Source organism: Macadamia integrifolia, chromosome 14 (assembly GCF_013358625.1).
Source record: "Macadamia integrifolia cultivar HAES 741 chromosome 14, SCU_Mint_v3, whole genome shotgun sequence".
Lineage (NCBI taxonomy): Eukaryota > Viridiplantae > Streptophyta > Magnoliopsida > Proteales > Proteaceae > Macadamia > Macadamia integrifolia.
Window position 1 is genome coordinate 2,179,302 of NC_056570.1, and position 17,248 is coordinate 2,196,549.

At 37.0% G+C, this 17,248-nt stretch overlaps 1 protein-coding gene across 1 annotated transcript; it reads right to left on the minus strand.

Moving 5' to 3' along the window:
• Positions 1–14,035: 14,035 nt before the first annotated feature.
• LOC122061674 lies at positions 14,036–16,972 on the minus strand. The gene is made up of 2 exons (XM_042625091.1): positions 15,589–16,972; positions 14,036–14,454 (listed from the first exon to the last, which is right to left on the minus strand). The coding sequence occupies exons 1-2, from the start codon at positions 16,970–16,972 to the stop codon at positions 14,036–14,038; spliced, it is 1,803 nt and encodes a 600-aa protein (XP_042481025.1).
• Between the last annotated feature and the right edge of the window lie 276 nt (positions 16,973–17,248).

Below are 17,248 nucleotides of genomic sequence, written 5' to 3' on the forward strand. Positions count from 1 at the left end.
TTAACAGTCCATGTCGTTCATAAGGAATTTATGGATTTGGTCGTGACTGTAATCCGTGGATTGGTATTTGAACGGTCAAGACTCAGGATAAGTTTAAACCGAGACTGATCCAATCAATCTGGACGTCCATTTCAATAATAAATAAATAAATAAAACCATATAACAATTCAATTCAGACATCCATTCCAATTAAAATTGAAAGACATGTAACGAAAAAGCAGCTGTTTGAATAAAAAAAATTTTAAAACCTTAAAAAACTATTCAAACCCAAATAGTTTATAAATGGTCTTGATTTCATAATTGATTCAAGTCAAAATATATGGCGGAGGTCATAGCACAAATTCATATTCTTTAAGAAAACTCTGTCTATATATATATATATATATATATAATTGGTAATGGTCAGCAAAATAGAATTGAAAGAGAAAATATGTACAGAGAATATATCCAAGCATCTCCAAACGGAACAAATACAAAGCAGTTACTTTAATTCTCCACCACCAATAAATCTATATCTTGGGTGCTGCAAAAAGTCCCAATTTATGTCATTGAAAATAAATGCTAGACCTGAATCCCAAGTTTTTGTTCTATAGAACTTTACAACATGTTTCACAAACAAACAACAATACAATTGATTTCTCGGAATTATATAACATAAGTAAACATATTTATAAATACATATGTGGACCATGTCAAGCTCCACGTACATGTCAATCAATTAACTCGAAAATTTCAGCTGGGGTTTCTCTCACTTCAGGGCACTACTACCTATACAAGCATACAACAATGCCTTAGGGTTCTATTCCAGATAAAGAGTCCAACTAAATCTAACCCTGAACATTTTCCATTCATAGTTACAAATTCTTTCGATACATATATCCAATTACAATTTATAAATAATAAAACCAATTTAAAATCCTATAGCCAAATAATGGTTAAAGTCCAATTGATAGACCCAACTTGGGGTCTTATCTTCTTCTCTCTTTTACTGCAAGGCAACACACAGTTCCCTCTCTCCTTTCTTTTTTCTCCTAAATTTTCTTTTTCTTTTCTTCTCCATTTATTCCTTCTTTTTAGGATAGTACACACACCTCTCTCCCTCTCTAGAGGTTTCCCTTTCTGCCTCTCCTTCTCCCTATTTGGGTCTCTGGCTCTCTCCTTATTTTCTTTCCTTCTTTTTTTTTTTTGGCTAAAAGACAGCAATTGAATTAATAAAATGAAGGAAGAGATATACAATACCACTTCAAAACCCGGCTTCACGTTTGGCATGGCCATCAGAAAAACAGAGCTTTTTTTTTTTTTTTTTTTTTTTTTTTTTTTTTTTTTTTGCTAAAAGATGCTATTATTAAAAAAAAAGGGGAAAATACATCAACAGTAAAAGAAAATGGAAACACGGCCGAAACCGCTAGAGAAACTTGCTCTCTCCACCTTCGGCATGGCCATCAGCAGAGAAAGCAAGAAGCACCCTAGCAGAATCTGAATCTATGCCTGTCCATTGCATCATTTTCAATCTCCATCATAATATGACTTGGGAATGTCACAGAGGTTTCTGTGATTCCTGATTTTGAAGCCTTCCTTGCCAAATAATCTGCAACCACATTTGCCTCACGAAAACAATGTGAAATTTTCCACGAGATAGACTTCAGATAGGGTAGAATAGCCCTCCATCATTGAAGCACAAACCATGGGACTTGGTGGAAAATAGAACAACAAAGGGAAAAGATATGATCAGGAATCCTTCTGACCTGTGTGGTTATAATCTACAGTATTCACACTCGAAACCACAGATGCACCTCTTGAATACATAGAAGAAAGTCCTATATCCGCAGACAACTGAGCTGAAGCTTCATCTTCATTACTTAATTTGTTGGTAGGGCACAGCCCTTATAAAGGGTGTACCCGGTGCATGAGGCTCCTGCATGTGTGAGGTCGCCCCGGGGGGGGGGGAGAGAGAACTACGCAGCCTTACCTTGAGAATGTTGAGAGGCTGTTTCGATCACTTGACCACTAGGTCGCAACATCCATACCTTACCTTTGAATCAAGTGCGTAGGGAATAACCCTTATTTATATTTAAAAATAAAACTTTAAAACAGAATTCAAACTAGGCCTAAAACTCCTCCAGCCAAAAGTTTGCTATGGAGGTAGCTTACTGCCACTAAAACTCTAAATAAAATAATAATCAAATAACTTAAATAAACTTAAAGAAGGCTGGAGTCAGAGGACCTCAAAACCTAGTGATATACACAAGTCTCTTGGATCTACGGCATTTCCATTCTTCTTAAATTTCATTTGAATTGTTATTTATTATTTCTTCATTCGTCAATAGAAGCTGAGTCATGAATCCCTTAACTTGTCTTTGGGTTTTATTTGTCTTTTGCTTACTTTCTTGGAGTCCATCATTACTTAATTATCCTGGTGTCTCAGGAGAGTTCATTCTTGCAGGGTAAGGCTGCATACACTTGTCCCTCCCAAACCCTGCAGTAGCGGGAGCCTGGTGCAATGGGTTGTTCTTTTTTATCTTGGTGTCTTAGGAGAGCTCATTCTTGCACCCCATATATGTCTAATTCACTATGACATGGCTTGGTTGATAATTCTTTATTCACTCTCTCTCTCACCAGGGGTGGTGGGTGGGTTAGAGAGGATCTAATCTGCCAAATGACTAACATAGTCATGAACAATCTCATACACTCTGAACTGTTAGATAATGAAAAACTAAAATATCCTTAAGTTTATGGAGGCATCTGGTTCTTCTATGCTCTTAATCTTGGAATCTTCATGTTAGCAGCGGATTCTTTCAAAGCATGATATTGTGTTACTAACAGCTATCAACATTTGCATCTGATGATAGTAGTAGCATCTGTAAACTTGTTGAAGGGTCCCGGCATCTTCATTGGGAATGCTGGTTGTGTTGTATCATCGTTTCCTAATGTGCATGTTGTTTATTTAGGTTGCACACTAGAGTTATTCAATTTTTCGTCACTAAAAAATACAGATAGGATTGGGCCCTCCCAGCTGTGGGATCACTATCTGATCATTAGGCTCTGTGTAGAGGAGCGGGATCCCATTCCTATCTCTAGACTCCGGCTGCCAGCCATGGGTGGTCAGTGATGTCAAACAGGTATGGCAATCTTCTCTGTTTCTTGTGTAATGCTGTGTCAATGGAGAAATTAATGCTTCCGTGAGTAATACAAGAAGACGGAGCAGAAGTCACTAAACTGCTCCTCTTGTCTTTTGGAATGTAAAAAAACCTACTCTTGTGTTTTGCCGGCCTGGTGATGAACCGCGGAATGGTTTTAGGTATCTGTTTGGTATGGAGTGGCCGAAATTTCAAATTCGGTTTGTATTCTATTTTGGGCTATTCGAATTCTCAGGAGAATAATAATATGGTCTAATTAGACAATCAATTAATGATTTGAGTTTAGACAGGTTTTAAAGAATGAGGAAAAATGCTAAAACAATTTAGAGATGGGAGAGCAAATTGTCTTCACTGGGAGAGGAAGGTCCTGATTAAATAAGTATGTAAATAGATAGTTGAAAATATGAATTTGATTCATATCCGGTCATTGAATATGTATATTAGATGATATTTGATTCGTATTCAATCTGTTTACATCCCTAATTAAGTTAGTATCAGCCAACACTGATCTAATATGGGTCATTGAGATGGTAGTAACAAAGGGTTAAAATATAAAAAAGAAAAGTATAGCATTGGTATTTTATAAGGGTAAAACCATCCGATATAGATGATTACAGTTTACGGATCAATGTGGATCATGGTATCAGTTTTGATATTGATATAATACTATTATATAAAAGCACGAAGTGGCAAATATTTCTTTTGACAATTTTGTCCCTTTTTCTTTATTGTCTATTCTTTTCATTCTTTTTCTATTTTCTTAAATTGCTGGTACCTTTTATATTATTATATTTTTATAATACTTAAATATTATTTATCTCTCTCTCTCTTACTTTCATATGATTTTTCTTATTATCTACTTTCTTTTTTGTACTAAAAATCTTTTTGTCTTTTTCTTTCTTTTTCCGAAAAACTCTCTCTCCCCTCCCACTCCCACAAGATTTTACCTACTTTCCTTTTTAATCGAAACTCTTTTTTTCCTCTTATTACTAAAACTCTTTCTCTTTTCTTTTATTCTTTCCTAAAACTCTCTCCCCCTCCCACTCTCACGGGCTCCTCCTACTCTTTCTGTGTGTTTTTTTTTTAATCCCTTTCTTTCTACCCACTCTCTCTCTCTCTCTCTCTCTCTCTCTCTCTCTCTCTCTCTAAGCTCCTCAGAAGCTCAAAACTGTAAAAAGCACTAAGAAGCTTCCTTCACATTGTCTCGTCTTCCCCTTTTCTTGCTTCTCTGATCTTTTGTTTCGTTTGCTTTCGTCCTTCCCCTCACCCCTCACCCCTCACCCCTCACCCCTCACGCTGGCGTTTCTCCTCTCCCTTGTAGCTCTATCTCTCCATTTTCTTGTAAACATGAGTAGCGATTTTAGAGAGGATTCCTATCTCTCCCTTGTAGCTCTATCTCTCCATTTCTTGATTGATCCATTCGTCATTGTGAAAGGTGTGAGCCAAGATTTTCTTTCTTTCTTCTGAATGTTAAGGCTTACACCCGATTATTTTCAATTTAATGATATTTTATAGTACATAAAGCTTTTTTCTTATTTTGCTTCAGATTTTCTTTTATTTGACAAGAATATATATTATTGTTATTATTATTATTATTATTATTATTATTATTATTTTTTTTTTGGTTTTTCCCTTCCGTTGTTTGGTATAGATTCAGTTATTGCCTTACTGGTGCTATTGCGTCCCTAGTTATCAATTCGGCCAAATAATTCGTCAATTATTCGGCCGAACCGAATTTTTCCAAATTAAATAAAAAATTCGGACCGAATCCGAATTAAAAATAAAATTCGGTAAAAAGCGCGCTTTTTACTAATTTGAATTTAAAATGCGAATAATTCGGGCCGAACCGAATTATTCAGTACACTTAAACAGTATTTAAAAAAAAAAAAAAAAAAAAAATCATATATGAAACCCACGGTACCCACCACCGAAAATATATATATATATATATATATATTTTTCCATCTTCTTCTCCCACAAATTTCTACCTCCTTCTTCCCATCTTTTTTCTCCACCTAATTCTTCTGTAACAATCGTATGTATCTATTCTTTGTTTCATTTCTTCTCATAACTTCGTCAGTTCATCCTAAGATAGGGGAGATATCAAGCCTTGATAGATAATTTGAGGTTCCGGGGGACGGGGACCAGGACAGATTCATATCGCCATATCAATCAATATTCTTTTATATTGTTGCTTTATGTTTGAAAAATTAGTGCGCCTTAGTGCAATATGGGTCTTGTGAACCCAAGCAAAATGATAGTGAAATTTTTTTGTGGTCAATTTATTTATTTGTTTTATTGTAGTTGTAATTTTGCTTTCACCCTTTTGGGGCCTAATCTATTTCATGAGTAGAAATTGGATTACAATAACCATTGCTTCCATCGCTCAATGATAATTTTTTCATAGTTTTTTACTTTATTGTATAAAGTAATTTGCTCTTTCTAAGTATACAAATCAAGTTAATAACTTGATAAATAAAAAAATATAAAATAAACTATAAAAATAATATTCGAATTTTTTGCCCGACTTTTATTTTTTTAATCGAATAATTCTAGAATCCGAATCCGACTCCGATTTTTATTTTGTCCGCTTTTTTGACCGAATCCTTAAATTAATCAATCGAATTATTTCGAATAATTCTCCGCCCGAATAATTCCCGAATCTGAATTTGCTAACTATGATTGCGTCTGGCAATTCGTGATCTTAAAACCATCAGAAATTGCTTCAGTAACATCCTCACTTTTTGCTATGGTATAAAAGTTGTTGAGGGGGCTATCAATGAAACAGTTGTCTGCCCGAATAATTCCCGAATCTGAATTTGCTAACTATGATTGCATCTGGCAATTCGTGATCTTAAAACCATCAGAAATTGCTTCAGTAACATCCTCACTTTTTGCTATGGTATAAGTGTTGTTGAGGGGGCTATCAATGAAACAGTTGCACTGCTGGATCAAAAGTAGGATAAAATATTCTATATAGGTTTGTATCCATTTGCTAATTCTTTTTCTTTTCTTTAGGATGTGATAAAGTCCTATTACTTTTCAAGTTTTCAATGAAGGAAATCTAAAACAGTTGTAACCATGTCACATAGCTAGCTCCCAGATTTAATAAATGGAGTAGAAATAACTTTCCAATTATTTGTTAGAACCCCACTCTGTAGACTTCTTTTCAGTTATTTGTTTCCCTTTCTTCCCCTACTGAATGGTTGTACATTGCTTTGAATCTATTGGGTAACAAGATAAGATGCGATTTGTGTCTTTTCTTGTACCTAACACATGATACTTATTTGACCTAATCAATTCTAAGAACTATGCTTCCCACATTCTAATTAGGTTAGAGCTCCTTAGTCTCAGAATTTTATTTATTTATTTATTTTGATAGGAAAAGAAAAAGATTAAATTAACAACTAAGAAATGGTCTACATTGATTCGGATCCAAATCTAGATCTGGGTCTTTGCTGTTCATGGTTTCTTCGGCTAGGTTGGCAAAGTCGTTCACCAGATCATCAGAAGGTTTAAAACTGCAAGAAACATTTTTCATGGATTTATATAAATCCCAAAAAAGAGGAGCCACACTTGAGGGCCAAAAAAGGTTGTCTAAGTCAAAGGTTAACTCCATCATTCATTAATTAGAATACTCTCCACATGAAATTTTCTTCTTAATTCAGTCGTCTCTTCTAACTCAGATTACTATCACAGTTACAAGGGGATAGCTTACTTCCCTGCCACCTTAGTTTGTTATATACATATACGCTTTCTGTTACAATAGTCAAAGAAGTCATCAACCATGGTAGTGAGTACAGTATTTTTGGCCTTGGATAGCTCAGGAGAGAAAAGGGCGGCTGCGCGAGAGAAGTAACAATACACCAGTTTCTGTCTTCCAAACTTTAGCTTATCTAACTTTTTTTCTTTCACCCTCTGCTTACATGTAAATAGATATTAGAAATCATTTAGAAGTGCTAAAAAAAGTTCTATTTTAAGGAATAATAGTAAGTAGAAATTGGTATGCGGCAGTACGACTCCAGATGTTGGACTTTTTTTTATTGTGAATTGCTTGACAGGAATTGAAGTCTGCCATTATGAGCTTTAGGAGATATCAATTGTGAATATTTAAGCACCTGATGCAAAAGAATAGGATGATGGGCTCAAAGCAAAACTAATTTTATATCTGTACTATGACCACATAACCTTTTCTTTTTCTTATTAGGGTTTGCTTCTCCATACTATCAGATGTGTACCTTCATGTTTGTCTTCAGAATTATAAGATTATTTATGTTGTATATAATTTGGAGAACCATCAATTCTATCAGTTATTTGAACAATTACAACTTAATACAGTCAAAGAATCATTGGATATTTCCTATTGCAGATTACGACTTTACCACAAATTTAGGTTCTCTAGAATTGGTTAATTAGGTAATATCATGATTTGTGAAGCCTTATAATAACTCCAGAGGAGCAGCGATTTCTTCTAGATATCCACCAAGTGGATAAAAAAAAATGATGTTCTTCAACAAATTGAGCTAATGTATCTGGCATAACATTATGACCTAATTAATTGTTCATAGAAATAGAAACTAAAATCATAGACACAATGAAAGTCCAAAAGAAGTATCAGAAGAAACATTGTACTCATTCATACGATATGCCATAGCACACGCGGCATGGTCTAAGAATATCTCCTCCTGACCCTGCAATTAGTGTCTGTTTATGAGCATATGCTAGATGCGCAGCCCAAGGCGGTGGCACATAGTCCAAGGTGTTTCTGGCCGTTGAATGAGTTCCAGACGTTCTGTTGTACCACAGAGGAATTCAATCCCTTAGTCTCTATCATTGTTTATGGATCCATATATGCTATTGTTGAGTTAGCACGTAGATGAGTAACCATAGTTTTGCTTGTCAATATGGTTAGTCTCTTGTGTCAGGTGAATGTGATGGGGTAGGCTATTGTTGGGTAGATAAATTAATGAACAAAATTAGTGTCACACCTGTAGATGAAAATAAAATTTAATATTAATCATTTTGGAATGAGTATGTAACAAAAGGTATTAATAATATTTTGGTTGATATTGAATTGTCCTAGATTTAGATTTTCCTAATTTTTTCAGGGTTTTTTTCTTCTATTGATAGGAATGCCGAATGTGGAAGATTGAAGTAATTCCTTAGTTGTATTTATGCATTTCGAGTATCCTTAGATTTAATTTTGTATTCTATATTTTTTTTATTAATTCCATTATGTTAACCATTAACAATAAGAAAAATGTAATACAAGGCTTTGGTTTGAGGAGAGATCACATATAGAAAGCATTAACATAGTGAAAATATGATGAACGTGCAATTTTTGTCCACACAAACACAAAATGTTTCGCTACACGTGCGTTTGCACGTGTCTTTTTGCTAGTGTGTATATATATATATATATATATAATTTTTTTTTTGTTTCGATATTGATAGGACTGATACCAAATTGATACTGATAACTAAAACCGGACATGACTTCAAACAGGTCAATTTGGTTCAATTTTGAAACATTTCAACAGGTCTTTTTGAGCTCATTTTGGTTCAATTTTGAAACATTTCAAAAACAATTTAAACCTCAATAATAACGAATGAGACATTGATTTCTTGGTCATTGGATAGATGATGATATTGACAACATATTCAACAGATTTGAATTCTAATCAAGCAACAAATGGAAATTATCAAGTTTATTGCAATGGAATGGATCCTACGTACCGAAATGCTGGGACCTAGCTCAAAAGTAGTTAAAACATGGAAACTGGGGAAAAAAAAAAGGGGAATGGATCTCCTGCTTGTATGTTCACCTGCACGTACACGTGATGATCCAACACCTATCTCATTTCCTGATATTTAAGAGTGAAGAAGGGTATATATATGGTAACAATCATTCCCCCTATATTATCACCCCCATCAAGGACGACCTTAACCCTATCCTCTCTTCATGACTCCCAAACTCACCTACTCAAGAATGGTAATCAACAAACCCAAAGTAACTTTTCCTTAGCGTTTTCTCATATTTAGGGGTTTGGAGAGCCCAGGGAGCCATCCCATGGTTGGGAGGATCTGGACACTCAACCCAAAATATGAACACGTGTCCCTAGGTTACACCAGCCGTAGGATGACTCTTTAGGCTTTCAATGGCTAGTCCCTGGAGAAGATCTTTTTCCTGTATAACTTTTTCTCCACTATTCCTTTTTTTTCTTGATCTATTCATACATATTTACTATTGCACCGATATGATCTCATATTTATATTCTCTATATTCTATATAGATATAACGAATTCGAATTCTACATTTTTTATAGAATTGATAATACATAGACAAAAGATCAATTGAATAGATGAAATAACCAGATCTATAAAAAAGGCGGATTATCCCCAATAAGAAACCCAAGGGATACAGTAAAACCCCAAATCAGGGGAGGAGAAAAGGAGAAGGAAAAAGTAAAGGAAAAAGGAAAAGATTACATCAATGAGTTGCTCCCATAGGAGAGGGAAGGGGGATGTTTAAGCAACCTATAATGTGTCCATCCCTAGGATTATTATCCACCCAGGGCCAAAAAAGGATCCAACATTAGAAGATATTTCAAAAGAGATGGCTTCCCAAATCTGGGCAAATGGTCCTAGATTTGGATGTCCATCATCTGAGATTTCTCTCTCCCATGAAATGTGATACTGTAGCACATAAGGCAAGCTTCCCCGAAATGTCATAAGTAGACTGATTTCTCATTGGAGTAGTGTTTTATCCACTGGCATTCCCTCTCAAAGGGGAGGGTCCTTTGCCTGGATGGGGTGCATATCCGAATGAGGCCTTCCCAGACAGCAGCTTGTTATTGGTGCTGAAAAGGGACAGTAAGGAATTAGATGGAAAACATCTTCTTGGTGATGCCAACATAATCAAGTGAAGTAATCCTTCTCTCCAAAAGGAAAGACTACATGAGGAGAGACATAGAGAGAATCTTTAATGCAATAAAGCTGTGACGAGAAATGTGACCTTGAAACCAAATGAGATTGTGTCAAAGAAATTTAGGGATGGATCCACACCAAATTCCAAGCCGAAGAGGATATGAAGCATGGATCTTCTCAATATTCTTTCAAGATCAAAATTTTCTTTAACTTGCGAGAATAATACGATCAAGGAGCTTACTCCATCGACTGTTTGCTCCCATGAAAATATAGTATACACACAGAAAAAAGGACTAAAATGGATGGGAAGAACTCTTAAGAGACTGAAAAACTATTAGCTAGCCTGTAGTCATGGCAAACAACACTTGAAGCCAATGAATAACAAGGGCTCAATGGCCTGATAGTTTCAGCTATGGTCAATTATATATGAATTCTAGCGGAAACCTATTTGAAATTGTAAGCTTCTAATCAACCTTTCCATGGAGTTTATTCACGCCATTGGCCCATTGTTATCCACTCACTCCAATCTGTGTTAGTCATATAAATACAGCTTAATAGCTTTTCTCCCAAAGAAATCTTTTCATGCATTTCAGATCTTTTTCTGTGTTCACTAGCCGCTTCTAAGATGGCACCCAATAAGATCAAAACTCTCCTCTTCCATGCCATTTTTTCTGAAAGACTGTAAAGTAAACAACATTCAAGTTCTGAAATGTTAGAGCATGTAATACTAAAACTTGAGGAGAAGGGTAACAGAACTTATCTCATCTTCACCTTAATTACTCTCTCAACATGGCAACACCTTTAGGATTTATCTTGATAGACAAGCCATCGCCGTCTGCCGTCTGCCGTCTGCCGTCCGCCGTCTGCCGTCCGCGGTCCGCTGGATGTGACACAAATGATGGGACACAGATCAAATTTTAGTTAGGGTCAGCAGAGCAGCACCCAAAAAACACCTTTACATTACCAAAGTGGCTTTGAACTCTTTTAGCTCCAAAGGAAACCCCCCCTGGGGAGGTGTTACCTGCGGAAGCACTCACTGGGCTTGCTTTTTAATCATCAAGAAAAAACCATCCCCAGATGTGTACATAGACATGACCAGAAAAAAGTAAAAAAAATGAATAAATAATTGAAGAAATCCACTTTGATGCAGATCCAAACTCATTCCTAACCTAACTCTCTTCAGTTTCTCACTGGTAGAACCTGAAACCTCAATGATTTGTGTTTACTGTTTAAAAAATGATTCTACTTTCTAATTTCAGATTCTATAAAACACAGAAGAAACTTTTTATTTTTTTTCCTATGAGTGACAACCACTCTCATAAAAAAAAACTTAGATTTTCATTTAGAACTCAAAATACTTTTAAGACAAATGACCCAAACATATCTTCTAAGCATTTCATTATAGAAGAACCAGAGGAAATTTGAACAAGAAAGAAGGCTGGAGGGAAAACTATATTCTATTTGATGACAAGATCCATGGATGGTGAACCTTTTTACATGGGAATGCAATTCTGAAACTCCTTTTGTTAGTTCAAATGGTCCCTGTAAACAACTGAACATCAAAGCCGCCATAGCTGAATCTTTGCCCTCAGCCACCACAATTGCACGATGACACTTTAGAAGGAAGGATTGGTTCCATGGGGACCAGTCTAATAAGGTCAAATTATGTGGGAGCCAATAGAAAAGTTTTACGATTGGCTTCTCTTTGGGTGGTGGAGAAAAATCTACTATTTCTGGAAGATATATACCAGTATTTCAGTCCACATCATAAACATACTTCAGTCTTTGCACTTGGGGAATCCAAAGTCCATATTTTTTATTGGTAAATCCAATGTCCAGAGTCTTCAGACTTCAAAGAATGCGACACTTGAAGTGTTATTCTATTAGGGTCTATTTGGTTTTAGACACAATGAGAGGCAAAATGATCACCTCGTCCTGTGAATAAAAAGTCCTGCCCAATTGATGTTCTCATGCATGTTGTGATTGGTCCTTGTTGGCACAAGGCCATTCTGCCTAGCAGTGAACCCTCTCCTAATTACTCGACTCCAAAACCTTTTCAGTGTACTTCCAAGCAAACATTTTGATGGAAAATGAAAAATTTATCTCACATTTTTTTTTTTTACATCCAATAAGGTTCGTTTCGATTCTATTCGGTTTGCAATTTGATACCTCTATAATGAAACTTTGCCTTGACACTTCTTATAGTTCCTATTTGATCATGTTTACAGATGTTTGAATCATTAAGGCTCCATTCAGTTGTAAAGAGAATTGAAAGGAGAAGGAAGGGAAATTTTCATACTTAAAAAAGAGATGTTTATAATTATTAGCCCATATGATCCAATGTGATTGCATAAATTACTTAACTTTTTTAATCATATTCAGTAATAATACATTTTACATGTAATTTTTATTTCTACATATTATAGCAGAGGGTTTTGGATGCAAAGTAAAGTGAAATTTTATAACCACATATGGAATGATTTGAAGATAATAATATTGTCACATAGGGTAATAATTACATACATTTCATTTTTAAGTACGAAAATTTCACTTCCCTTCCCTTTAATTTCCCTTTTTTTTTCGCTAAAAAGTCATGTATATTAAAATGAAAGAAGAAAAAAGAAATATAGTACATCAGATGAGGAAGGGAGAAATACCCAACACTCACACTAAGAAGAGAGGGAGAAGCAGAAACTCCACCTTCGGCATTGCCATCAGCAGAATTACGCAACTACCCAACTCCACCAAAAACAAAATTCTGGAAAGAGAAGAAGTTCCTAGGTGAATCTGAACCTAGGCCGGCCCGATGCATCCATGTCTAATTCCATTTGAACCAGAGTTGGCCAAATTGAAATCGGCTCTGACACTTCAAAACGAGCAGCTGACTTTGACAAAAAATCCGCCACTGAATTTGCTTCCCTATGGCAATGCGTTATTTTCCATTCCACATCCTCCAAATAAGAAATACAATTTATCCATCTTTGCCGAGCTATCCATGGACTTTGCCTCTTCTGAAAAATAGTCACAACTGCAACTGAATCACATTCTATCCAGAGCCGTTTCACATTATGCTGCTTAGCTAATTCAATCCCTATCATAAGCGCTAAAAATTCAGCCTCAAAATTTGTGCGAGTTCCTAGAAATTTTCTGAAATTTGCCACTACCTCTGCCTTTTCATTGCGAAGGATTCCCCCTGCTCCATACTTCCCTGGATTACCAATAGAGCAACCATCCGAATTGATTTTTATCCAACCTGGATTAGGAGGGCACCAGAAAATAGTGAAGATTTCCCGAGGCCTTCTCCGCACCCCTGAAATACCCAATCTTCTTGCAGTGACAAGATCCGAAATTGAGATGGCTGCCCCTGAATGAACCAACTCTTGGCAGCTAATTTCTCTCTTCACTTGGCCAAAACAATGCTCTTTTGATTTTGAGATTCCTTCGAATTTTCTTCCATTCCTCTCCAACCAAGTAAAGTAAGGGATTAAAACAAAACCCTTCAGCCACACCCCTTTAAAGATGGTCTTCTTGGCCTGATCTTTCCACCAAGCTATCAAACTTTCAACTCCTTCAAATCCAGGCCACCTAAACCCAAAACAACAACAAAATTTCTGCCACATGAAAACTGCAAAAGAACATTCATACATGGTATGATTTATTGACTCTTCCGCTATGCCACAGAGAGTGCACTGAGATGGCAATGGAACCCCTCTCTTTTTCACATTATCATCAGTAGCTAGCTTATTTTTCAACATTCTCCATCCAAACACCGATTGGCGAGGCTGAAGATGAGAATTCCAAATCAATGAATACCACCCCACCTTTGGCGATTCCCGTCTTACTTTTTCCCAAGCCGATTTTATTGTAAAAACTCCAGATGAATTTAATTCCCAATGACAAATATCATCCAGATCTGAAATTATGATATCCTTGGCCTGATCAAAGATATTTTGAAAAAATTCAGAGCTCACCTAGGGAAAATTCCACTCATCTTGGCAAATGAAATCAGAAACCTTTGCCTGCATCGAATCAAAGATATCTAACTGCGAACCATACATCTCCTCAATAGACTTCTTTCCCAGCCAGCTATCTTTCCAAAAATTTATCCTCTGACCATTCCCAACAGTCCATTGCTCATGAGACTGTACCCACCGCCACACCTTTTTAAGACCAGGCCATATCGAAGAGGAAAGGTAGGTAGTTTTCAGCGAACCATCAATCTTCAGAAAACGAGCACGAAAGAAAACACTCATTAGAGAATTTCCATGTTTGATTTTCCATGCTAATTTGCACAGGCATGCAAAATTAACATCTCGCAACCTCCTAATGCCAAGACCGCCTTCCCTGGTAGGTTTACATACCTCATCCCACTTCACCACTATCTTCTTCCCTGTCTCCATGTCACCAGACCATATGAAGTTTCGCATCCACTTTTCTACTAATTTTATTGAGCTTCCTGGCCACCAATAAATCCCGAAATTATGAATTGGAATGCTTGAAATCACTGATTTAACCAGGTCCACCCTACCAGCCATGGAGAGAATCCGACCCTTCCATCCCGATAACCTCTTCTTGATTTTATCCATCAGCGGTAACATGTGGTCCCGTTGAACTCTCCCCTTGAAGATCTCCACACCTAAATATTTAGTAGGCTGCCTTGCAGATTGGATTCCCATAAAAGTACTTATAAAATGTTTCCTGTGAGGGGCAACCTTTCCAAAGAACAAACTACTTTTTTCTAGATTAAATATCTGGCCAGAGAATGCCTGATATTTATCAAGAAAAGCCTTAAGATTTTTGACAAACTGAGCAGATGCATTAATGAAAATGAAAATATCATCAGCAAACAATAAATGGGAGGGAGTTAACACACCTCGAGGCCCAGGAAGAGACTTTATCAAACCATTCTGAACCATGCTTCTAAGACCTCTACAGAGAACCTCTTCTGCCAGAATAAATAAAAAGGGAGACAAAGGATCTCCTTGTCGGAGACCTCTACCAACCCCAAAGAACCCCACCGGGCCACCGTTCACCAAAATTGATACTCTCGAGGATAGAAGAAGGTTGTGAATCCAAGAAATCCACCTAGATGAGAACCCAAATTTGCACAGAACTGCAAAGAGGAATTCCCAAGCTAGAGAGTCATACGCCTTTTGAACATCGAGCTTCAGTCCCATTCCACCACCCCTAACTGAAGAATGCATCAAATTTGACAGTTCTGAGGCGAGGCTGATATTTGCTGAAATTATTTTACCCTGCTGGAAAGCGCCTTGCTCTTCCGAAATCAATTTAGGCAAAACAACAAGTAATCTTGAAGATAGAATTTTTGATATCACTTTGCAATAAAAATTCCCCATACATATAGGTCGAAACCTATCAAGAGAGGCCGCCCCCTCAACTTTGGGGATCAAGGAAATAAAGCAGTTATTTATTCCTTTAGGAAGCCGCCCTTCCTCAAAGAATTTTTTCACTGCCCTGCAAAAATCACCCTCAACAATAGTCCAACATCGCCTGAAGAAACTACCTGGGAACCCATCAGGACCTGGAGAGCTTACAGGATCTAAATCCCAAACAGCTAGTTTTATTTCGTCCCCACTCGGGACAATCTCCAATCCTGCCACGTCCTCCTCCTCCAACACTCTGGGAATATTATCAAGAAGGTCATTATGAACCGTGATTTCATCAGCCTCATGAAATTTCTCAAAAAAATCAGAGACATAAAACGATATTCCCTGTTGGTCTGAAACCCAAGTTCCATCTTCCTTTTTTAGGGAGGTGATCTGATTTTTCAACCTCCTTAGCTTCACGGAGAGATGAAAAATCTTCGAGTTACAATCTCCATTTTTCATCCATCTCAGTTTAGCTTTTTCAGCCCACAACTTCTCGTACATTTGGTTGGCCTTCAATAATACTGTTTTTGCATCTGCCTCTCTGTTAAATAATTCATCATTCATCCCAGCCACCTCTATCATATCTTGAACCTTCTTTAATTCCAGCTTTGCTTTATCGACCTCATCATTCAGGTTAGGAAAATTGGCCCTCGCCCAAACCTTTAAATTCTCCTTGACCTGCTTTAATTTTTGTGCCAGAACGAAAATTGGATTACCCCCTATCGAAGTTTTCCAAGCTTCCTCAACCACAGAGATAAATTGATCATTTTCCATCCAAAAGCTATGGAATCTAAAGGGGATATTTGTAGGTCTTTGAACATCATCAGAGACAACAATTAAAGGGGCATGATCTGATACCGAAGACAACAAAACACGCTGCTTCACATTTCTAAACACATCTATCCACTTCCCATTACAAAAACTCCGATCCAACACTGCAACTGCATGACCCCTTCGACGATTATTAGTCCAAGTGAATTTCTTTCCCTGAGAAGGGATAGAAAGCAATTCACACGCATCAACCATTGCCTGGAATTCAGCAGCTGATCCAAGATTAAACTTACCAGGACCTCTTTTCTCATGCGAGAACAGGGTTGCATTGAAATCCCCCATCACAGACCACGGAACCAAAGCTGATATCGACAACTCCAAATCTAACCACAATTGCCTACGCATAATTTTAAAAGAACTTGCATGTACAAAAGAAATACCCACTTTACTACCTGGCCAATCAAAGATGACTGATATATATTGATCAGACATACCTGCAACAACTGGTCTCGAAACCCCCAACTTCCATATAATCCATAAATTTGGGACTATGTCATCCCGAAAATTATGAATGAAATCCACCGCATACCCCAACCGACTAAAGAAAATAACAGGAAATTTACATACCTGAACCATGGGTTCAGCCAAGCATAACACATCCGGGGCATGCTCCATCACCAGTAGACGTAAAGCGCACAACCCTGCTGCCTTCCTAACACCCCGAATGTTCCAATACAGAATCTTCATGAATTACTTCTTAGAGAATTGATTTTTATCAGACTTTTTAGCCTGACTACCTGTTTTCTTTCTTTGCTTTCCACCCTCAAGCATACCTCCGGCCTCCTTGTCCCGAGCCACTGCCACCGTATCCATTCTTATAATTTCTGAATGCACAATAGAGGCTGTTCCCCTTGAACATTCCACCCTGGGCAAAGAAGAAACCACATGATCCTCACCAGGGTCTTCAACAACTGGCTGCATAGCACTGGCCATGGCAACACCACGTCCAGGTCCTTGACCCCC

Coding starts and splice junctions, on each gene's coding strand:
- LOC122061674 (XM_042625091.1), bottom strand. CDS start 16,972: ATGAAGATTCTGTATTGGAACATTCGGGGTGTTAGGAAGGCAGCAGGG. Junction 14,455..15,588: donor AGGTCCTGATGGGTTCCCAG/GTAGTTTCTTCA, acceptor ACATGGAGACAG/GGAAGAAGATAGTGGTGAAG.